This window comes from Glandiceps talaboti, chromosome 17 (genome assembly GCF_964340395.1).
Source record: "Glandiceps talaboti chromosome 17, keGlaTala1.1, whole genome shotgun sequence".
Lineage (NCBI taxonomy): Eukaryota > Metazoa > Hemichordata > Enteropneusta > Spengelidae > Glandiceps > Glandiceps talaboti.
The window spans coordinates 21,003,443-21,025,967 of record NC_135565.1 but is presented as its reverse complement, the minus strand read 5'-3'; the positions used below and the strand labels follow the sequence as shown (position 1 = coordinate 21,025,967).

Sequence of the window (22,525 nt, the reverse complement as noted above, 5' to 3'; positions counted from 1 at the left end):
TTGGATCGTAGCTCTAGATACCGTTCACTTTTAAACATTCAAAATTACAGGATAGATAAACAAGGCTAATACGCATGTGGGAACTAGTTATGGCAGGAAATTTTGCAGCAATAGCTGCCGTTGAATGGTTTTACGACAAGATAGGCGAATGAACTTTGGCATTCCGATATACTGGGTTCTGGTGGGTGCCTGAAAGTGTCCCGGTATACCAGGTTCTGGTGGGTGCCCTAGCACGTACGTCCCAGTATACTGGGTACTGGTGGTGAAAGGGTTAACCACACCCCTAAGAATGTTCCAACCAAATTTCAGACCAATGTGCCCAGTAGTTTTTGAGTTTAAGTTTTTTGACCAAAAATGGCATTTTTTTACTCAAATCACACACCTGTGATGCAATCAATTTGCTTTGAACAATCCCTCAACTAGACACAAAAAGTAATGTCCAAACCAAATACCAAGGCAATCGTCTGTAGGTCGTCCACACACTTAACACACACACACACACATACATACATACACACATACATATACATACATACATATACATACATACACACATACATACATATATACATACATACATACACACACACATAAATACATACATACATACATACATATTATATATACATACATACATACATACATACATACATACATACATACAAACAGACAGACAGACACTGCTCGATGGCTTTAGCACTAACCTTATCAGTTCAGTTGTGCTAAAAATGACCTGAGTATCAAGATGTGGAACAGTATTTGGCAAATAACATATTTATTAGCATATTCATGAAGTTAGACTGAATGTTTGTACAGATGAGCTTTTATCGTATTTATACAGCACCAGCAACTAAGAATTAAATTATTGAATGTCTAAAAAATACAGTAAATAACTGTTTCATTCCAAAATATAACCATTTCCCTGTTTACACTGCATCGAGCCCAGTATCACCCATCTCTCTGATGACTCAGTAGTGTTCACATCACAGCCTCAACTTTATCGTCCAGTCAGGATCTGTATTTGCTCTGTAGTCAGGATGTAAGTAATATAGATGTTATACCATCTAGATTTGGAAAACAACACACGGTCACTTTGTGTTTGTAGTTTTTTAATGTTATAACTTAAGTTTATCTGGATATATGTTGCTCTATCAGGGTAGATGTGGGGTGGAGCCAGTGGAGATGCTGACTGCAGATGTGTTTTGACATTCACTTAGGATCATTTACTCACCAACTCTTTTTTGTGTTGATGCATTTCCTCTCTATCTCAACTGAAAAATGTGGATTTTCTTGACTTACAACTGTAGACCCTACAGATATCCATATGGTATCTTCAATGCATAGAAAAGGCAAACAAAATAAAAAATAAATGAAGATAATTTTTTAAAGAACGTAGACATGTTCTCATTACACATATCAAAAATATTGAGTATAATCTTCACTTGAGCCTCTTAGAATAATAACAACCTGCATAATAAAGTTGTTATTTTGTAATCACCTGGCCTTCTGAACAAAGAAAACAATACAAGAATATACATGAAATGTTGTAGAACCTTACTCTGTGTGTGTGTGGGGGGGGGGAGGAGGTAATAATACGTCATGTTTTGCAATACATGAAATGTAACACTATTTCACCATTTTATGTTTGACAACTCTTGTTAGGAAATATACGTATATAAGCTATCCTTATTTGTTGTACAATGAACATCGGTTTTCTCATGCACATTTGAACCACATTGTGTTAGTTGATTTAGAGAATGAGTACACTTGTAGATATATGATGTATACAATGTGTACACTTGTAGATATATGATGTATACAATGTGTACACTTGTAGATATATGATGTATACAACGTGTACACTTGTAGATATATGATGTATACACTTTAGATACATGATGTATACAATGTGTACACTTGTAGATATATGATGTATACAATGTGTACACTTGTAGATATATGATGTATACAATGTGTACACTTGTAGATATATGATGTATACAATGTGTACACTTGTAGATATATGATGTATACAATGTGTACACTTGTAGATATATGATGTATACAATGTGTACACTTGTAGATATATGATGTAAACAATGTGTACTCTTGTACATATATAATGTATACAATGTGTACACTTGTAGATATATGATGTATACAATGTGTACACTTGTAGATATATGATGTATACAATGTGTACACTTGTAGATATATGATGTATACAATGTGTGTATTTGTAGATACATGATGTATACAATGTGTACACTTGTAGATATATGATGTATACAATGTGTACACTTGTAGATATATGGTGTATACACTTGTAGATATATGTTGTATACAATGTGTACACTTGTAAATATATGGTGTATACAATGTGTACACTTGTAGATACATGATGTATACAATGTGTACACTTGTAGATATATGATGTATACAATGTGTGTACTTATAGATACATGATGTATACAATGTGTACATTTGTAGATATATGATGTATACAATGTGTACACTTGTAGATATATGATGTATACAATGTGTACACTTATAGATATATGATGTATACAATGTGTACACTTGTAGATATATGATGTATACAATGTGTACACTTGTAGATACATGATGTATACAATGTATACACTTGTAGATATATGGTGTATACAATGTATACACTTGTAGATATATGATGTATACAATGTGTACACTTGTAGATATATGATGTATACAATGTGTACACTTGTAGATATATGATGTATACAATGTGTACACTTGTAGATATATGATGTATACAATGTGTACACTTGTAGATATATGATGTATACAATGTGTACACTTGTAGATATATGATGTAAACAATGTGTACTCTTGTACATATATAATGTATACAATGTGTACACTTGTAGATATATGGTGCATACAATGTGTACACTTGTAGATATGTGATGTATACAATGTGTACTCTTGTAGATATATGATGTATACAATGTGTGTACTTGTAGATACATGATGTACACAATGTGTACACTTGTAGATATATGATGTATACAATGTGTACACTTGTAGATATATGGTGTATACACTTGTAGATATATGATGTATACAATGTGTACACTTGTAGATATATGGTGTATACAATGTGTACACTTGTAGATATATGGTGTATACAATGTATACACTTGTAGATATATGTATACAATGTGTACACTTGTAGATATATGATGTGTACACTTGTAGATATATGATGTAAACAATGTGTACTCTTGTACATATAGAATGTATACAATGTGTACACTTGTAGATATATGGTGCATACAATGTGTACACTTGTAGATATGTGATGTATACAATGTGTACACTTGTAGATATATGCTGTATACAATGTGTATACACTTGTAGATATATGCTGTATACAATGTGTACACTTGTAGATACATGATTTATACGATGTGTACATTTATAGATATATGATGTACACAATGTGTACACTTGTAGATATATGATGTATACAATGTGTACACTTGTAGATATATGATGTATACAATGTGTGTACTTGTAGATACATGATGTATACAATGTGTACACTTGTAGATATATGATGTATACAATGTGTACACTTGTAGATATATGGTGTATACAATGTGTACACTTGTAGATATATGGTGTATACAATGTATACACTTGTAGATATATGTATACAATGTGTACACTTGTAGATATATGATGTGTACACTTGTAGATATATGATGTAAACAATGTGTACTCTTGTACATATAGAATGTATACAATGTGTACACTTGTAGATATATGGTGCATACAATGTGTACACTTGTAGATATGTGATGTATACAATGTGTACACTTGTAGATATATGCTGTATACAATGTGTATACACTTGTAGATATATGCTGTATACAATGTGTACACTTGTAGATACATGATTTATACGATGTGTACATTTATAGATATATGATGTACACAATGTGTACACTTGTAGATATATGATGTATACAATGTGTACACTTGTAGATATATGATGTATACAATGTGTGTACTTGTAGATACATGATGTATACAATGTGTACACTTGTAGATATATGATGTATACAATGTGTACACTTGTAGATATATGGTGTATACACTTGTAGATATATGATGTATACAATGTGTACACTTTTAGATATATGGTGTATACAATGTGTACACTTGTAGATATATGATGTATACAATGTGTACACTTGTAGATATATGATGTATACAATGTGTGTACTTATAGATACATGATGTATACAATGTGTACATTTGTAGATATATGATGTATACAATGTGTACACTTGTAGATATATGATGTATACAATGTGTACACTTATAGATATATGATGTATACAATGTGTACACTTGTAGATATATGATGTATACAATGTGTACACTTGTAGATACATGATGTATACAATGTGTACACTTGTAGATATATGGTGTATACAATGTATACACTTGTAGATATATGATGTGTACAATGTGTACACTTGTAGATATATGATGTAAACAATGTGTACTCTTGTACATATAGAATGTATACAATGTGTACACTTGTAGATATATGGTGCATACAATGTGTACACTTGTAGATATGTGATGTATACAATGTGTGTACTTGTAGATACATGATGTATACAATGTGTACACTTGTAGATATATGATGTATACAATGTGTACACTTGTAGATATATTGTGTATACACTTGTAGATATATGATGTATACAATGTGTACACTTTTAGATATATGGTGTATATATGTGTACACTTGTAGATATATGATGTATACAATGTGTACACTTGTAGATATATGATGTATACAATGTGTGTACTTATAGATACATGATGTATACAATGTGTACATTTGTAGATATATGATGTATACAATGTGTACACTTGTAGATATATGATGTAAACAATGTGTACTCTTGTACATATAGAATGTATACAATGTGTACACTTGTAGATATATGGTGCATACAATGTGTACACTTGTAGATATGTGATGTATACAATGTGTACACTTGTAGATATATGCTGTATACAATGTGTATACACTTGTAGATATATGCTGTATACAATGTGTACACTTGTAGATACATGATTTATACGATGTGTACATTTATAGATATATGATGTATACAATGTGTGTACTTGTAGATATGTGATGTATACAATGTGTACACTTGTAGATATATGATGTATACAATGTGTGTACTTGTAGATACATGATGTATACAATGTGTACACTTGTAGATATATGATGTATACAATGTGTACACTTGTAGATATATGGTGTATACACTTGTAGATATATGATGTATACAATGTGTACACTTTTAGATATATGGTGTATACAATGTGTACACTTGTAGATATATGATGTATACAATGTGTACACTTGTAGATATATGATGTATACAATGTGTGTACTTATAGATACATGATGTATACAATGTGTACATTTGTAGATATATGATGTATACAATGTGTACACTTGTAGATATATGATGTATACAATGTGTACACTTATAGATATATGATGTATACAATGTGTACACTTGTAGATATATGATGTATACAATGTGTACACTTGTAGATACATGATGTATACAATGTGTACACTTGTAGATATATGATGTATACAATGTGTGTACTTGTAGATACATGATGTACACAATGTGTACACTTGTAGATATATGATGTATACAATGTGTACACTTGTAGATATATGGTGTATACACTTGTAGATATATGATGTATACAATGTGTACACTTGTAGATATATGGTGTATACAATGTGTACACTTGTAGATATATGATGTATACAATGTGTACACTTGTAGATATATGATGTATACAATGTGTGTACTTGTAGATACATGATGTATACAATGTGTACACTTGTAGATATATGATGTATATAATGTGTACACTTGTAGATATATGATGTATACAATGTGTACACTTGTATAGATATATGATGTATACAATTTGTACACTTGTAGATACATGATGTATACAATGTGTACACTTGTAGATATATGGTGTATACAATGTATACACTTGTAGATATATGATGTATACAATGTGTACACTTGTAGATATATGATGCATACAATGTGTACACTTGTAGATATATGATGTATACAATGTGTACACTTGTAGATATATGATGTATACAATGTGTACACTTGTAGATATATGATGTATTCAATGTGTACACTTGTAGATATATGGTGTATACAATGTATACACTTGCAGATATATGATGTATACAATGTGTACACTTGTAGATATATGATGTATACAATGTGTACACTTGTAGATATGTGATGTATACAATGTGCTGTACTAATCAAATGAAATACTGATGGTACGTCATTATTGGTTATGGACCATGACACCACAATGAAAAGTCTATCAATAAAAGTCATTTGTATTCTGAGGTTTGAAGGTAGAGCTACTTACCATAAGTATATTGGATTAACAAACAGATGAGCCAAAAAAACTTTGAATTTTCTGAGTGATGACTACTGCAATAAAAAAAGTTGATAGGTTGACACTAAAACAAAGCATGACAAAAAAATTTCATGGCTCTAATTACTAAGTCATACATCTAATTACATTTTGTATCTCTCCATCCATCATTCCATCCACACATCCATACCTCTCACTTACTTACTCACTCACTCACTTACTCACTCACTCACTCACTCACTCACTCACTTTATACTCTCTCCCTATTACATATACATATTACATACACACAGATACATACATACATACATACATACATACATACATACATACATACATACATACATACATACATTATACACACATACACACATCTCCCCCACCCCCACTTCATCAATACATTTATACATGCATCCCTCCAACCTGCCAACAATATATTTATTCATCCATTCCTCAAAACATACATAAATTCATCCATCCACACACATTCATCTATCCATCCATCCATCCATCCATCCATACCGAATACCATCATCACTATATATCCCTCTATTTATGCAACTCTCCCTTCAACCATCCATAAATACTTTCATCCACACACAAATTCATACATACATTGTGAAAATACACACATATCCATGCCATGACTTCAACCTTCATTACATCCCTTCCGGTTCCCCACTTCATCATCCATCCATCCATCCATCCATCCATCCATCCATCCATCCATTCATTCATTCATTCATTCATTCATTCATTCATCCATCCATCCATTCATTTATTCAATCATTTATCCATCAACATTTTATTCATGTATTGTTGAAGAACTTACTTCCAGCTTGGTATCTTTGTTGAATCTTTTGCTAACTGTACAGATGAGGTTTCAATGAATGGGTGGACAAATGTATGTACAGCTCAATTAATGCCCCACATCAAACATAACATTAATTTATCTAGTATGCAGATAAAAATGATAGATTAGAAACAATGCCCAGTAAGTTTAAATACATGTTTTATATAATGACTGATTGCTATGATAAGGAGAATTAAATATTTACTTTGTCCATTTATTGTCCTTATATTTGGTGAATTCATTTAGCCATTCTGTGAAAGTATAATTTTGTTTTCCCCCTATTTATTCTTTATTTTTTTCAGTTTTTACATGTGGCTTTCATTAGTCACAATGAGAAGAAATGAAAAATTATATGTTAAAAAAACTTGCATCAAAAATTTTAAAACACAATACATGACTTTTTGTTTCACAGTATAATTCATTTTCAATGTAGAACGTTGTGCACTAAAGTGATAGTATTATCTACCTGATTAGAATAAATATGATATTTCTAACACATCAGGAACACTAAGTTTTTACACCTGTGTAATATCCTTTACCTGGGACAGAAGTGATACAAAAAACATACCAGAGACCAGAACTGTATGTGAAACACAACAAATGATATTATATTTAGTATATATGGTTATACATCCCTTCTGAGTCAAAATTATTTCACAGCAAAGATTACTATAACTTTATAGGTGCCACCATTCAGAGAGTTTCAATCAATAATCTATGTCTATGAGTTTTTAGTCCACATCAAGTTCAAAGTAAAACTAAAACTAAATACTTACACCAGCTGTTTACCTGCTAATTCATGCATGGAATTTTACAGGTATGTATAGAAAGTGTTAGTGTTTCAAGTTTCATAATTTACAGGTACACATGTATGTATATAGAAAATGTTAGTGTTTCACGTTTGAATTCCTTTGTTGCTCTTTAAATTTACAAGGCCCAAAGTCATTAGTATTATTTTAAGAAACTGTTGGAGAGATTTGTTGATACCCGGTATGTATCAGTGTTTAGATTTACAATAGAGAAACATTGTCTATCTCTAAAATTTGTAGATATAATTACTGTATACATGTAATACTGTATGTGTATATATAGTCACTGATGATAGAGGAACTGTGATATGGTTTACATTATGGAGCATACAATTAGAAAGTCCAGTGTCCTGATGTAAGTTTGGTGGTACAAATAGTAAAATGGTAAATAAGTTTAGTCTATATATTCTACTGTTACCTAAGTATACGTTTTAACAACATAGCTAGGGAATAATTGGTTTTCTGTTGTAATGCAATGTTTTACATTTTAAGAAGAGAAGAGGTAACAATGTGATCTAGTTTGTGCTGTTGTCTATTGCTATGGTAACGGTATCTCTTTTTGGAGGATGTATTGGCTCTGAAAAGAGCCATTTGGTTTGTTTACCTTACGGTAAATGATTAGATCATGATCTCATACAGTTCATGGTATTGTCATCTTGACTCATCTTCAGTTCTTGTCTTTTATCCAATCTTTGTTGTCATCTTTGATGGATATGACATCATCATTGGTATGCACAGTAGTTGTAGAATGGGACTTGATTGAAGAATACCAAGGAATGACTTCTTTGTTATTGACACTATACTAAATCATAACATACACATTGCTGGGATGAAGGAATTCTTCTTTTTTAATATCTCCTTAATATCTGTAAAAAGAATAAAATGAACACCAATGTTAGATAAAATAAAAATATATGATATATCATAATTTATTTTTATAATCCTAAAGTCCTTCTAGTAGGTTGAGGGGGAAAAATAAACATATCTCCTATCTTCACATGAACAAGTAGAGGTGACCTTTGACATTATATCTATATGACCTTTGACATTGCATATACTGACATCACATTCACAGTATTCAACCTGAACACAGTGGTGATAAGAGTTCCAGGCTTCTGTGAAGTTTCCATTTTTTTTTACTATAAACAAAACTTGTCTTCCACACCACTTCATCTTTTAATACAAACTATCAGTTTATCAGATCTAAGATTTCTCCTTTTCAGGGTCTAGAACTATTACCACAGACATTACCTGTCATTCACCTCACTTATGAAGACAATTTGGAGAACACTGATTTATATGACAGTTCCTACAATCTATGTCAAAGCCAAATCATTTGATGTTAATTATGTATATGAATTGATATCCAAACTAACTTAGGTTACCATATTTATTTCATACACATTGCATGATTATTTCATATATTTTCAAATTCATATTAATGTAATTAATGTCAGATATAATCAGTTTTTAGTGCATGTTTATTTTTTTATTTTTATGTAATATATGTAACATTCAATCTATCTGCTAACGGGCAAAAAAATTGTAAAAAATGGATTTCTACTCAAATGGTTACCATAGAAACCACATAATTTTACCTAAATTTGCATTTAACAAACTGCATTTGTTACCATGACCAGAGAGTAATACTTCAAAAATGTTTCCCACACCATAATGTATGGGATGTCAAGAATGAAAGGCAGAATTAAAAAAAGGTTGCCATGGTAACCAATAAATCTTTTTGAACATAACATTTTCCAAAATTCTATTTAATCACTACTTGTTAAGAAAATTTAAGTTTGAAAGTTCTATCACACTTAGAACAAAAACTATAAAGAAAACATAACTTTTGAACAGAAATTGTAAATATTGTTGCTATGGTTACGATACATTCATCATATGAATTAAATTTTGAAGTTTTGTTAATTATTTGTATAAATAAACAAAACATCCCATAAACTCAGAAAGTTGTCAATAATGGTATTAGAAATTTAATTTTTATGAATATTAAATGTTTATTTTGTGGATGGTTGCCATGGAAATTCAATATTTGACTTCAAAAAAACATGTCATACATCACATCATATCACAACTAAATTTTCCCCTCATAAAAAAATTTATAAATGCAATTTATAGTAATTCCAAGGAAGAATATTCTAATTTGCCAGTTGTATTGAATGTGTAGTGTGATGTTTGACCTTTGACCTTTGTTTACATTACAGGTCAGTGGAAAGTAACCATGGACCTTGATGGTAAAAATGGTCCAGTAAAGTTCAAAAAAGTGCGAGGAGTGACCACAACTCACCTTGGTCAAGTGGTCATGGCAGACGAAGGCAACAATAGTGTACTCACCTTGAAATCAACTTATAAACTTGACTCTGAGATTAGATTTGATGGTCACTTTCCTAATAAATTCAAACCTTATGATGTTGCCGTGACAACAAGCAATAATTATTTCATGACAGATTCTGGTAATGACCAAGTCGTCATGTTTGACAAATCTTCTAAAACTACTAAAACATTTTGTCAAAATGATGACATTGAACCAAGAGCAATTGCTTTACTGGATGAAGGATTTGTTGTCACCGATAAGAAAGGTCACAGAGTGGTCAAGTATGACATGAATGGTGAAAGTGTAGCAGAGGTTGGATGTCATGTCCAGCCAAGTCTACTCTATGACCCTAAGTTTGTTGTGGTCAATAGTGATAACAATGTTATTGTCTCTGACTATGGCAGAAGTTATGGGGATGGTAGCATCAAAGTGTTTGGTAAACAATTACAATATCTGTTCACAATGTGTAGTGATGTGAGGAGACCCTATGGGCTAAGTGTAGATTTATGGGACAATGTTTATAATATTCAGTACCCTAGGGGGTTAGATTGGGAGATTGTGAAATATACAAAGAATGGAGAAGAAGTTGAAAGATTTAGAGATTACCTACTAGACAGGGGTGATTTGATTGCTGTTAGTAAGTATGGACAGCCTAAGATTATAGTTTCATACCCAGACATCAACCGTGTCAAAGTTTACACCAAATAAAGAAATCTACTTTACACTACGGTGTATATTTTACAAGAAATAAAAATTATTTTATTATTTTTAGTGAAATTCTCAGAGAATTTTATTGAATATAGGATAATAAAGAGATGTGATGTCAACAACACTTTAATCTTGTAAACAATATTGTCTGCACAAAAATATTCTCTAGTTTGCATATTTTGAGAATTTTTTTTGGATAAAAAACACTCTACATGTGTGTCGCTATTTTTTGTGATGTTTCTTATGATATTTGTAAACATTTTGGAGAATGTTTTGGTGCAGAACTAGAGGAATATTGGATTTTTCATATGTTGAACGTTGTGACGTCACAATTTGTATTTACCGCGTAGTTACGATACGACAGCCATTACCATTAGACTGATCAAGTATTTATTTATTTTCACACTTTCTGATAAAAATTATGACTGGAAATGACACTACACAGGTGTCGCTACATTTACTGATGTACACTAAAACATTTTTGGATAAATCCAAGAATATTTTGTGACATAATTTGAGTATTTTTGAAGTAACACATGTAAACCGGTCATGACGTCCGGACTTCAACATATGCTATTTCCATCTGAGAATTTCATATTGGCCATAAAACTACTTGTGTATGCAGAATAATTATAAAACTTTACCTGTACATCCTTTGATGTTAGTTGATTATGATGTGTAAAGTTGGTTTCATTTGGATGTCACTCGACGGCTGTTATTTGATGATAAAACTAGGAAACACTGAGTGCGTTCATCACTCAACGGATTCCATATTGCAAATGAACGGCCGTCTGATGTAGTCACGAGAGGGCGCTATAACACTTTCAGTTACTAAATATCAGGCACTTGTCGCAATCGTGATTTGTACAGTAGAAGTACCGTGCAGCCTTTTATTACACTGATTATTGGAATGTGAATTTTGAATTCGTCACTGATTTAAAGTATACAGACATGGAATGTACATGTTTAAAATTTAGAAAAATCTCAACTTTGTAAGTTTAATGTTCCGAAAGCTGTATGTGTAAAATTATTTATCAAAATTATAAGCTTATGTATCTACTTACAATATCAAGAAGCAGTGTAACCGTCGAACTTTCTCAGAGCTCAAAAAGTCAGGGTTTTTTTTTTATAAGAAGTTCAACATATTCCCACATTTTTACAAGTAAAATATTTAAACCCTTGTAATAAAACTTGACGACTTTGCCTTGGTCTGACTAATGATTTAAAGTGGATGTTAATATCTTTGACATTTTTGATTACGTCATATCGTCATTGTATTTAAATTTCTTGTCAATCACAAAACGGGTGGTCACATTAAATTGTATTTCATTTGCATTTCTGACAATAAAGCAAATGAATTTTGTTTTACAATATATTTATCGAGGTATTACTTTTTAAAGTTTTAGTGTTGATAAGAATTATCAAAATCATAATATTAAAACAGTGTTATATAACATTTCAGATGTTGTCATGCATTTACTAATTCCCATTTGTGTTAGTTTGAATGAACGCACAGTGGTAGATTTAATATATTACGACGTAATAACAGAGAGAGAGAGAGAGAGAGAGAGAGAGAGAGAGAGAGAGAGAGAGAGAGAGAGAGAGAGAGAGAGAGAGAGAGAGAGAGAGAGAGAGAGAGAGAGAGGGAGGGAGGGAGGGGGAGGGAGGGAGGGAGGGAGGGAGGAGAGAGGGAGAGAGAGAGAGAGAGAGGGGGGGAGGGAGGGAGGGAGGGAGGGAGGGAGGGAGGGAGGGAGGGAGGGAGGGAGGGAGGGAGGGAAGAGAGAGAGAGAGAGAGAGAGAGAGAGAGAGAGAGAGAGAGAGAGAGAGAGAGAGAGAGTGTTAAGTAGAAGTGGTCTCTTATAATAGCATATCGCCGACATTATTGTAGTCACCCTCTATATTATGTAACACGTTTAAAATTTAACTTTCAGTCCCATAGTCTACATCTTTTCACTGTATTCTAGGGAGGACACTTCAGTACCCTGGCATAGAGGTGATGGCTTCCATATACCACGACAATTAAAACAAATCACCCAAGACGCAGCATAAATAATAAATAAAGAATTTTAAAAACGGTTTACTATTGTGAGGGGGGGGGGTGAAGAGTGAATGAAAAGTGTATTTTTAAATATCAGGGGACATCATGTCAAGTCCTACACTTACGTAAATCAATACACTTGTCTCGCTCCAATACATTATAATTATATAACATCCGATCCCCAGTGAAAAACATGATGACGTCACCGTGAAAAACATGATGACGTCACCGTGAAAAACATGATGGTTTATAATTGCTACTGTAAATCACCCGCAAGGAAATATTAATAATAAATGGGGAGAAAATGTAATATTAAAAATAAAAATGATAAAAAAGGAAAATAGTATAGTATATAAAACTTAATTGGCAAAAATCGCTCTGATCTTGGAAATTTCAAAGACGAGGCGGTTAGTAATTCAGATGATCGTTTGTTGGAATGTGACGAGTATGAATAATTAAAGTTAGGTTAAAGTACAAAAAGTAAATACAAGTTTAAACTCGTAGAGGGCGTATTTTACATGTCATGATAAGGAATTTGTCCAGTTTAGGACCAGAACCGAGTGTTATAATACAAAACATGTATAATTACACCCCTGATCTTGTAAACTTAATAGTCTGCAAGTAAGATACCATGTTAGGGCGCCCTCGTCGTTGAGGTGTTGTGATGTCCAAAATATGTATCATGATTTACTTTTAATACCCCTGGTCTTGTCCACGATATTATTGTTCAGGTGAGCAAGATCTATGAGATCTATGCCAGTATGGGTGATATCAATGCTGGAGAGGGCAGATTTGAAATTGTCTGTTGACTTGGATTGTTGAATGGACAGTGGTAAGAGATTCCATATCGGAATTGTTGAATGGACAGTGGTAAGAGATTCCATATCGGAATTGTTGAATGGACAGTGGTAAGAGATTCCATATCGGAATTGTTGAATGGACAGTGGTAAGAGATTCCATATCGGAATTGTTGAATGGACAGTGGTAAGAGATTCCATATCGGAATTGTTGAATGGACAGTGGTAAGAGATTCCATATCGGAATTGTTGAATGGACAGTGGTAAGAGATTCCATATCGGAATTGTTGAATGGACAGTGGTAAGAGATTCCATATCGGAATTGTTGAATGGACAGTGGTAAGAGATTCCATATCGGAATTGTTGAATGGACAGTGGTAAGAGATTCCATATCGGAATTGTTGAATGGACAGTGGTAAGAGATTCCATATCGGAATTGTTGAATGGACAGTGGTAAGAGATTCCATATCGGAATTGTTGAATGGACAGTGGTAAGAAATTCCATATCGGAATTGTTGAATGGACAGTGGTAAGAGATTCCATATCGGAATTGTTGAATGGACAGTGATAAGAGATTCCATATCGGAATTGTTGAATGGACAGTGGTAAGAGATTCCATATCGGAATTGTTGAATGGACAGTGATAAGAGATTCCATATCGGAATTGTTGAATGGACAGTGGTAAGAGATTCCATATCGGAATTGTTGAATGGACAGTGGTAAGAGATTCCATATCGGAATTGTTCGAAGAATAAGTAAATAATTAGAACAGTTTTTCTTGGTAATGATCGATATGTGTGAAATCACGGTGTGAAATAACGTTGTTGTAAACGAGGCTGTTTTAAAGAATGTAATAAAATGTGTATTGTGTCTGATACAAATTTTCGATTTGAGTGCGTGACAATGACTAAGTATTAACTTTTATAGGAAGAAAACTATATCAGTAACCTTTTTCAGAAATTTTCCAAATCGACAATTCCGATGTGTGGGCTGTGAGAATATATTGTTATACATGTATCTCATATTACGATATGTGTAGTAAATCTTACATCGTTTACTAAATAACATTTAACAAAACTCAGAACTCTTGTCACTTTGAAATGACGTTTGTTATCACATACAATCAATAAACGTACAAAATGTGTAACGCTTTGCCGTCATAGAGGGCGCTAGTCTGGTGGATCTATTGATAAGTCGAGATGGTATCAGTGTTATGGCTGTAACGCACATTCACTTGTGAACCACTATTCCATTCCAAGATGGTGATATTCTAGTCTAGGATGATCATAATACAAAATAACGACGTTATTATAGGTATTTACAATATTCAAAAAATACCATAACCGGCGACATGTGGAATAGACGGTCACCGGTAACGGTGTTTTTTAACTATGGTATAAAATACCTATTATAACGTCATTATTTTGTATTATTATCATCCTAGACTAGAATATTACCATCTTGGAATGGAATAGTAGTTCGAATTCACAAGTGACTGTGTTGTAACGGTCTTTTGGACGGAATACTTTCAGTAACGTTCCTCGAAAATGGTAATGAATCACATCCCATGTGTGATCTGACGATTATCTCATCATTGTAGCTTCCACTATCCTGACTTTTAGACCTGTAGAGACGTGTCGTGGTCAACAAACAAACATTGAGGTATCAACCCAGGGTATCAACACCTCATTTGACAGTACGTACAACCAACACAAACTAAGGGAGTCTTTAGTAATTACAAGGGGAGAGGGCCGGTGGAAAATTAGGATGGGACTGTCGACTCCGTCAAGCTAAAAAGTGACCCTGTCTCAACTTTCTTTCTCTAAAACATGACCCTCCCCTTATATCAATAAATATATGTGTTTGGATCTCATTGGCTGAGATGAAGGCCACAATTCAACGAGTACACCCAGTAATTAGATTGGTACACTCTTGACATCGTCAGGAGCGAGGTCAACATCTCCATAACATTATCCCTCGTATCTTACCCAACTACTCCCATTTTACACCTGTGAGACCCTCTCTTCTCCTTACACCACAACTTACATGGTTGTTAGCAGCAATTTCATATAAGTTGATCTTATGGTACCTATAATCCTAACTCTAACCCTAACCCGTCGATTTGGAACGGGTGGCAGCGATGGGATGACAAAAAGCCAAAAATAACGCAATGTTAAGCAATACAAGAGTCATACAAAATGTGATCCTCCAAATCCCATTTTCTAAAATATGTCCCTCCCCCGAGAGCCGCGGTTTGTAATAAGTGACCCCCCCCCTCCATTCCCGGCCCTCCCCCTTGTAAACATTGAAGGCTCCCTAAATGTTCAATCACAGGAAGCTAAGTGTCATGTGTACGCTATTTCATGAAAATCAAAGATATCGTTAGCATCATCACTGATATCTGAGAGTGAATAATTCATTCTTTAATAGCAGATTCTTATTTTTTGTTCATGATGTCCAAATACAGAGAGAATAAAAACAATTCTGTTCGACGTCATCACTTTCACTAGCACAAGATGACGTCAGACTATCGTATTCGGGTTTTATCCATTTGGAGATAGTAATTTTTAATCTGCAGACAAACTTATCTGAACATTACAAGTACATAATATACGTAATGAAAAGTAAGCTTATAACTATTCGGAGTTATGGGTTGCATATTTTCTATGATGAGTTAGCCTAACTCATTGACAAATCTCTACTTTGCACCCCTTATTTGAACACAAGCAGTGTGTTCCTCTGTGTGAAATAGTGACCAGAATCAGTGATTGCAAACAACTCAGTCGAGTGAATAAGCATAGGGAGATTATATATACTTGTAACTAGGCAACATGAGAAAAGAAGCTGAGGAGATTTTCCTTTACAAAATTTGAAATAAGCAACAAAGTCAAACATTTGAACATTACGAGACAAAACGACCCCAAGAGACTGATGTTAGTCTAATGACTGAGGTACGCTTAATATATTCACCAAACTAAATATTTGTGGGTATTGTGGCCGCTGAAATGCAGTTAAATGGCCAATGGTGCATAAAAGTTCTTTCTAGCTATGTTTTCTCTTCTCCACTGTATACATCATGTACGTACGTGTTGGGATTAATACACTGATTACGACATACAACGTATATTTAACCATAAACAAAATCACGGTGTAATCTATCATACCATGGGTTGAAACTGAAAGTAGTCGTTCCAATGCTGATTATGTGTTCACTGACTCTGTAACAGATGGTGAATACTGATAAACGTTATCTGTCCCATACATACCAAACAGTTTTATCACGATTTTTTCTACGAAAACATCTTTTAAAAAGATATAGTATAAATGGTTCCAATTATCAGACGACCTATCGCTCCGGGAACGCCGGCATGTATGTCTTCGTCTTGGCTTGCACCACCATTTTATTTAAGATAAATGTCGCATATTAGACATAAATTGATGGCTTCTACATTTTACTGTATGTATAAAACTGCTCCATAGTCACTTGTTTCCCGAGATATGTTCCTGAATACAGATAAAATATTGAGATATAAACTTAACAAGTGTTAATTATATGAAAAAGATAAATAATAGTTTCTAGTAAAAGGATCGCGTCCCCGGGGATCGCGTTAGTCCACACACCGCTAACGAAATATTTCGCGATGTGTCGACTTATACGCGATTCTAAAAAACCCTTTTCATATAATTATTATTTGCCATCTATCTCAATATTATCGATATTGTATTGTATTGTGAGACATATCTCGGTAAACAAGTGTCTGTTAACTGCATATCGAGGGTTTTACCCGGTTTTTTTTTGTAATGCGATATCGGATGTATGTTTGTCCCTGATACACAGTGTGATAATTATATAATAATACATAACATAGATAGGTTTAGAAACAAAAGGACTGGTATAAACTATTCGAGAAACACAGACTGTTATTAAACACACATCTATTTCACAAAGAAAAAGCCGTCACATTCATAGAAATACAACATTCGACGTGTCTGACATGTATTGTCATTTTACCAGATTTCTCTTTATTTAATCCTGAAAGGGTTCGAAACTAGTGACGTAACGTCACGCTGGCGAGGGATTTTCCCGGAAGCGCACCGAACGGCATGGAATGGAATGTGTGTGCTTGTCACATGGCAGAGGTTCACAGACTTGGGGGTCTTTCCAATTCGCTGAATAAAGTGGAGGATGACTTAATGTTTATTTCATTGTAACCCCCTCTTTAAAAAGCGGAACGGAAAGCGATTTTACTTTTAATACCGTTCATCAGTTGATGACCATCACTGTAACTTGACAACAGCGCCTAATACACTGACACAATATATCAACAAGTTCCGTTTTCCTGTGGCGTTCTTCAGGATAAGGCGAGTGTTTATTTTATTTCTGGTAACATAACTATTCGCATATTAATAACATGACGACATGATAACCTTTTATGATACGTTTAATGTAAATAGCTTGAAAATTTGGCGAGTGGAGCATAGTATAAAAGTTCTTGATAAAATGACGGAAATTTATTTTGCAACTAAACTTATTGTAAGGCGAATATGACGTCATAGAAATTATTGCCTTTCTAGATATAATTTATATTATAATAACTGACATTTTATGATGAGTTGTTTTGGAAAAATGCTTAGCTGTGTATTTATTATTGTGTCACACATACTGAAACATTTGATGACTGGTTAATACATAATTACTGACAAATTGACTAAAATTCAGAGTTACACATTAACCAAACTATGTAATATATACAGACTGACATCAAAAACCCCTGGCAGATTTTTTAGTGTGCTTGAGTTTGATAGTCATTTTTAGTTTTGTAAAGAAAGCATTCTCAACTTTTTTTCCAATTGCGAATAGACTCGGGACCTTACGTGTTCACCTGACTGTTTCGCAATAACCCAGTCGGTTTATTAGTTCACACAAAAGAACACACGGGGGGGGGGGGGGTGTTTAAAAGATATTTTATTCAGATAAAACGTAAAAAAAGTCGTGTTGTTCAATCCTGTCAGGAGTCACTGTGGTAGCGGATAGCGTGGCAGGAAGGTCTTATCTTACAGACTATGAGCAAAGCTATGCAAATACTTTAATATTTTTGTTTGTTATCATTCTCTACGTGGTCAAAGCTGTGATGTACCATACAACTAACAGCCCACCAACATACGAACAGTAATATTCCAATATACGTACGTTTCCACCATCACCATATATAGACAAAACAGACAATTTGTGTGGGTGGAGAGAGAAAGGTGTGGGGTTCATCACTGTCACAAATACTTAGTACAGTCTTTTACTAAAAAAAGACATGAAACGAAACTAGTTTTAACATCCAAGTTATGCGGGGGCGTAGCCATTCAAAGTTCTTCTCCAAACTTTGATTGATAGGCGGTAACCTCGTCTATCTGCTAGACCTCGGACGGTTCTTCCGATAAAATACGACACACGGCCGAACATCGTTATCGAGGATGTTCGGGCAAGCCCTCACTGCGGACTTCGTTCGCTTATAGTATCGAAAGAAATCCCGAATGTCTAACAACAAGACTAGCGGTAACCCAGCCAAGCAATGTAATGATGATACACGAAGACAGCGCGAATCATAGGGACGAGTAAGCTAGCTTGTATGGGTGGATACATAGAATATAACATTCATACTATACGAATATGAATGTTATTATTTTAACTCCATCTTGATGGTATGAATGGATGGATACAAAAAAATACCATTACCAAGTATCAAGGAAGCATGCATAATGTACAGAGAATACGCTTTGTAGCAACATTATTCGAGAGTTCGTATACGTGGATGATGTAAATCCTCAGGCAACAATACGCGTCCCTATGAGTAGAATGACGTAATCAGGTGTGGTGTTGTGTGGTTTGAATAAAGACGTAAACTTGTGACTGTGATATGTTGACGCATGATTGACGTCACCGTTTTGTTATATAACCGTATCAAGGTATATCCGACCAAGGAGGTCTAATTAACAGAATAATCCGACTGCCAATCGTCGTAAATTTCTACATAGACAGTCTGTTTAATACTCTTACCAGCATCACTCACTGTCAGAGCGCAAAGTTACAGATAATTCAGTCTAGTAATCCGTAAAATCATAGAATTTTGGAATACACATTCTGTAACAAGGTGTACACAACGCAACGATCACTTGTAAAAGTGACTTGTAAAATCGCTGAGTAGTCTGGGATATTCGGCCGTTGGCTTTTAAATCTGAAGATTTATCCCCCCCAAAAAAAAAATAAATAAAAAAATCTCCTAATTAAAAGAATCAGAAAAAAGGATCCTTAAAAGGTCTCTTTTATAATTAGTTTTATTAGAATTTCAGCTCCGTGTCATTAATGTCACTGTAGTAATCCTATATGGATGAGTGAAACACAATGGTAAATAGAATTAGCCTAGCATAAATCTACCGTTTGTTCTCGGACAGATAGACAACTTCTCATCGCTGTGCGTTATCCTGTGTCTGTCATTCAGTGTTTATGTACTGTGTGTGTACGGTAATTATCGTTTTCTTGCATCTAAACAACTATTAGTATCTCTAGGAAAATAAAAGTCGACGACCCCATCCAACAAGATAGAGAGAGAGAGAGAGAGAGAGAGAGAGAGAGAGAGAGAGAGAGAGAGAGAGAGAGTGTGTGTGTGTGTGTGTGTGTGTGTTTGTAATTTATGGGATTATTGGACCACTTTCTATTTCATCTTCTACTCAGACTGGGAATATGCAAATTGACTGTACAGTATTGAGTGTGCACTAAGACCATATATAGAAAATATATAGTGGTCTGAGGTGTGCAGTATCATTTGGCTATCAACCCCCCCCCCCCCATGCATGCTTCCAACCATGGCACGTAGAACGTTCCTCCATTTGAAACAAACTCATATATATGTGTGTGTGTGTGTGTGTGTGTGTGTGTGTGTGTGTGTGTGCGTGCGTACGTGCGTGCGTGCGTCTGTCTGTCTGTCTGTACATACGTACGTACGTATGTATGTGCGCGTTCGAAAGTAATTTACAGGCCCTGTTCCCTCTTTTGGAATCATGCTAACTTCGTTTATTTTGTGTGTGTAATTGTGTAAGTATGACCATAATGAGATAGCCGAGAATCCAGGCGATGGGAAATTTGAATTTTGTTTTCAAAATCCCCATCGTCTGGATTCTAGGCTATAGTCAGCCCCTTCTATATTTCTGGTAGTGACGTGTTTTCAAACTGAATAAAGTTTTACAAATCATGATGCATGGTTGCACTTATTCTGAATTACAAATAGTGTCGATCTGTAATGCGATTGGCGGAGTTTTTGATGACGTCACTTTCACTTTACCTCTACAATCAAGGTGCATTGATTGATGCATCGTCATCCTGATTGCACTATGTATATACACAAATAAAATTGAAAGTGGAGTTTCACTACGTAGTCGAACTAATATCAATCGGTTACTCACTCACAATCATAACATAGCAACCTAGTACACACACACACACACACACACACACACACACACACACACATGCACACACACGCACAAAAAAACCCGTACTGCATTGTACCTATACAATCTAATGACGAATAAATGAGGTGCGACACTGAGATGTCACGCAGTAAAATTGCGCACATTTTTTTCATTGTCGACGCCACACATATTGTAAAGAAATGGAGCTGACGTGTTCTTTTCTTTGTACGTCTGGCATGCGTAACACTTCAGACAACTACAATAGAGAATTCTCTGATAGTGGTCTGAGCTAACACTCAGCCTGGAATCCATGCCGGATGGTTAAATTTTGGCCACAAACTTTTGGAAAAATCAAAATTTAAAATCCACCATCCGCATGGAGTCCAGGCTAACTAACACACTATACTTTTTTCCTGCCATGCATGGATAAAAATTATTGAATACCCCTCAGTTTCCATCATAACAGTTTGATAGTCCATAATATTGTGAATCAAAACATGGAAAATGAAGAAAGACTATTTCTGTCAACATGTGTAATCTCTTGGGTTATTCAAAGTAGACAGGTATGGATGATGTCATTTTGGCCAGGAAAGTACCGTTATCACGTGATTAAAGTATCATCCACGTGACAGCATCGTGGTCGAACCAGTCTACGTAATTACTACTGCATGATTTACCTTTGTGTTAAATCAGGATGTTTTTTTTTTTACCTTGCATTGTCTATGAGTCACACCTCCATATATACATACATATAGACATTCATACACGCATATACACAAGTATACACTCACAAATATGTATACTTTTCCCAGGGATAGTACGTGCTAGTTTGTTGGTGCATTTTTATTTTTATTTTTTATTTTTTTTATTTTATATCCATCTTGTTTTATATCAGTTTATAGAACACGCTGCTAAATTGCATCGGTTAAGAAAATTACATTTCTTCATTGGATTTTCTGCAATAACTGTTTGGCGTTAAAAACAAACTAGTAAATATATGTTTATGTACTG

The 22,525-nt window shown here is 34.1% G+C and overlaps 1 protein-coding gene and 1 long non-coding RNA gene across 2 annotated transcripts in view; one reads left to right on the top strand and one right to left on the bottom strand.

The window, feature by feature from the left end:
- The window catches only part of LOC144448598 (uncharacterized), a 55,863-nt gene extending 44,645 nt beyond the window's left edge, over window positions 1-11,218 (top strand). The window contains exon 2 of the mRNA XM_078138873.1: window positions 10,401-11,218. Coding sequence (XP_077994999.1) covers window positions 10,418-11,218 — 801 coding nt within the window. The 5' untranslated portion in view covers window positions 10,401-10,417. The remainder of the gene's footprint in view (window positions 1-10,400) is intronic.
- On the bottom strand, window positions 851-11,989 carry LOC144448490 (uncharacterized). The gene is made up of 6 exons (XR_013482101.1): window positions 11,863-11,989; window positions 8,783-9,044; window positions 7,349-7,469; window positions 6,508-6,572; window positions 1,232-1,331; window positions 851-1,026 (listed from the first exon to the last, which is right to left on the bottom strand). It is a non-coding gene; the product is annotated as an uncharacterized LOC144448490 (long non-coding RNA).
- Window positions 11,990-22,525: the final 10,536 nt, after the last annotated feature.